Here is a 3009-nt window from a genome sequence, read left to right on the forward strand (position 1 = left end):
CTTTTCAACATATTATTGCACGAAAAAAATTGGCCGCGTATCTGCTCCTTTCGTTGCAAATGCCGTCAAAAGACGATATGCTTTATCGGCTTTTGCGAATTAAATGCCTCCCTTCGCTTTCCCGCTCACCTCTCATGTTGTTCCTCTTGCGTCGCGCTCCTCCCATGGTAAAGACACCAGAGGTTTGCTTAAATCATTTTAAATTTCCCGCGTTCCACTGCACCAAACCGGGTGTCTCGATGCGAACGCTGCCGTAAGGCGAAGACGCGCGTTAATCGAGGCGCCCTACTTCTGCGTTTATAGAACCGCGTTTCCCTACTCCACGTGCGTTGCAAGCAGAACGTGGAACATATATCTAGTGGAACCTTGCGTAACTGTTGCCGGTTGATTCCTTAAAATGGCGCCAGAAGCTATAGTGGCGCGGGCGACAGCAGGCGACGGCGGAGTGAATTCTTTTTCTGCAGTTGATGAAGTATTAATTTCGCAAAAGTCAAGCTTGTTTGATTTTTTATAAAGGAACACTGCAACTATCACTTCTTTATTGATTTGTTGTCTCATATTTGCGTAATGTCTTGTTCTTCTTCAACAATGTTGACAAGTATGAACCTTACACCGGACATAAACGGGTAGATTTAGCTGTGACTACCTAAGACTATTGCGCAGGCATTGTTTTGCTTTGGCCGGGTGGCTGAATCGAGTCACAGACGGACAGACAGACAGACATACAGACAGACCAAAATTTCTGGGTTTAAGTAGCCCAAGAAAGACTATCGTCTTTAAAAAACAGAAACTATGCGGCACATAGTGTTAGAATGTGAAGGTATCCATCCAAATCTACATGAAGGGAATATTGGGCTTCCAGAAGCCCTAGGATTTAAGGGTATCACAGGGGAAGTTAACTCCAAGGCTGTCGAGGGGACGAAAAGAAGATTAGAATGCTGGTGGACGAAAAGCAGAGAGGGGAATATTGCCTAGGACAGTTACCACCTGTAACAGGAAAAAAAAAGTATTTCGTGCCTAATAAGCTTTAGTGCCTGCCCTAAGCAGCGCTAGTATTAAACCAAGAGTGTAAAACATGGTTATATTAGTCCTTTTTGGTAAGATGACATGTCATCACCCCGCTTCAAAGGGGAAACCAATAGCAATCATCATCATCATCTACCCCAACATTCAACTTTTTGCCGGTTGCCTCCGGCTTCCGGTTGCTTCCGGCTTCCGGCAACCGGTTGCTTCCGGTTGCCGATAGGAGCGGACGCAGAATGGTGGGCTCCGAGCGAGCTGCGTCAGCGGCCAACGCAGGCCGTGGTAACTCGTTTTATGCCGTTCCCAAGGACTACAGGATTATTCTGCCGCAAATACCTTCAGGAGAAGAAATGAACCGCACAGTTGTGCTGCATTGTGACACCAAGGGACGACCGTACAGAATAGAAGATTTTCGGCAGCCGCTCAAGGACTTGGGAGTCATTCAGGAGGTGAGTGGCATTGGTGCCTTCCAAATGTCACACGTGTGGCTTGTGAAGTTTCGCACGGACGACGCGAAGAAGAAGATTGTGGACGCAGGGCACCTAGACGTGAAAAAGCGGGTGTGTCTGGTGGTTGACCCCAACAGACAGGAAATTCGCGTGAAACTTCATTGGGTGTCATTTGATGTGACGAATGACACTATCCGACGTTTATTCGGCGCGTACGGCGAAGTGAAGGACGTGACCAGTGAACGCTGGAGAGTAGAGGACTTTGAAAACGCCGACTCGACGACTCGGTTCGTACGTTTGGTTCTTCGAGAGGGCGTGACCTTGGACTGCCTCCCACACCAGCTACGGCTGGGCAAAGGTACGGCTCTTGTGGTCGTGCCTGGAAGAGCGCCCATGTGCCTACGCTGTAACACCGCGGGACACATTCGCAGGGAATGCCGGGTCCCGAAATGCGGCGAGTGTCACGGTTTCGGACATGAGCAAGCTGAATGTACGCGTTCGTATGCGGGCGCAGCAAGACGCGGCACCGACGACGAACACACCGACTTGGTGATGGACGAAGAAGAAGCAGAGAACGCTGCCTCAGCTTTTTCGAACGAGGTCAAGGAGGACGCCGACGTGAAAGCTACAACGCCGTCTGTCGTAAGCGAAGTGGCAGAAACAGACGCAAAGGAGCTACCGGCGGACGCCACATGCACAGGTGATAACGCGTCCAGCCAGACGCAGCAAGAACCAACGGCAAACGCAACCCAAGACAGCAACGCGGAAAATATGGAACACCAAGAAGGCTCGTCAAAGCGACGAAGGGAGCAAACTACGGATATGACAGATGAGCAACGGCTGCGACACCTAGAGCAGAAGTGGAAAGTCGTCGTCGGGAAGAAGAGAAATGTGAACAAACAACGGTCGTCGTCACTTTCACGCGACGGAAAGTGATCTGGTTCAGTGTCATTGACTCGCATGCAGTAATTAGAAAGGTAAGCGCAGTGCTCTTTGCCTGGTTTCGCTAATCAATTATGCCAGTAGAAGTAGCTAAACCGTTGCGATTTGCTACGCTTAATCTGAGAGGGCTGGCGACGAAAAAGAGGCAAAACCAGTTATATCGATTAGCCACGGACAAGGACATCGATGTCTTGGCTGTTCAAGAGACTAAAATTGACCGCGAAGACCAGACAGAGAGCATGGCGCGACGGTTCGAAAATCAGTATAACGTTTGTGCCAGCCACGCTGTTGGAAATTCGGCAGGGTGTCTTCTTTTATATATAGAAAGTGTTACTGCATGTGTCAATGGAAGATTTATTGTGTGTGACTTTACACTGTCAAATCAGGAATGGAGAGTTATATGTTGTGGGAACGCGACCTTAGCGCGTTCCCTTTGGTTCGGCTTCGCCACACCGCTTGCTCCTCGCGGGAACTTGCTCGGCAAGACGTCGGCGAGGGGGATCTACCTCCTCGCCGTAGGAGTGTCTTTAAAGGAGCCATGAAGAGAAAATGCAAGTTGGTTTTATTCGAAAGATTTCGTGTTTTATAGTGCCTC

At 49.5% G+C, this 3009-nt stretch overlaps 1 protein-coding gene across 1 annotated transcript; it reads left to right on the plus strand.

Annotated features, from left to right (window-relative positions):
- Positions 1 to 1167: 1167 nt before the first annotated feature.
- Positions 1168 to 2802, plus strand: LOC144164983 (uncharacterized). Its single transcript, XM_077695168.1, has one exon. The coding sequence runs from the start codon at positions 1260 to 1262 to the stop codon at positions 2406 to 2408; it is 1149 nt and encodes a 382-aa protein (XP_077551294.1). The 5' UTR covers positions 1168 to 1259; the 3' UTR covers positions 2409 to 2802.
- Positions 2803 to 3009: the final 207 nt, after the last annotated feature.

This window comes from Haemaphysalis longicornis, unplaced genomic scaffold (assembly GCF_048455015.1).
Source record: "Haemaphysalis longicornis isolate Haplotype H1 unplaced genomic scaffold, Haemaphysalis longicornis Haplotype H1 scaffold_14, whole genome shotgun sequence".
NCBI lineage: Eukaryota > Metazoa > Arthropoda > Arachnida > Ixodida > Ixodidae > Haemaphysalis > Haemaphysalis longicornis.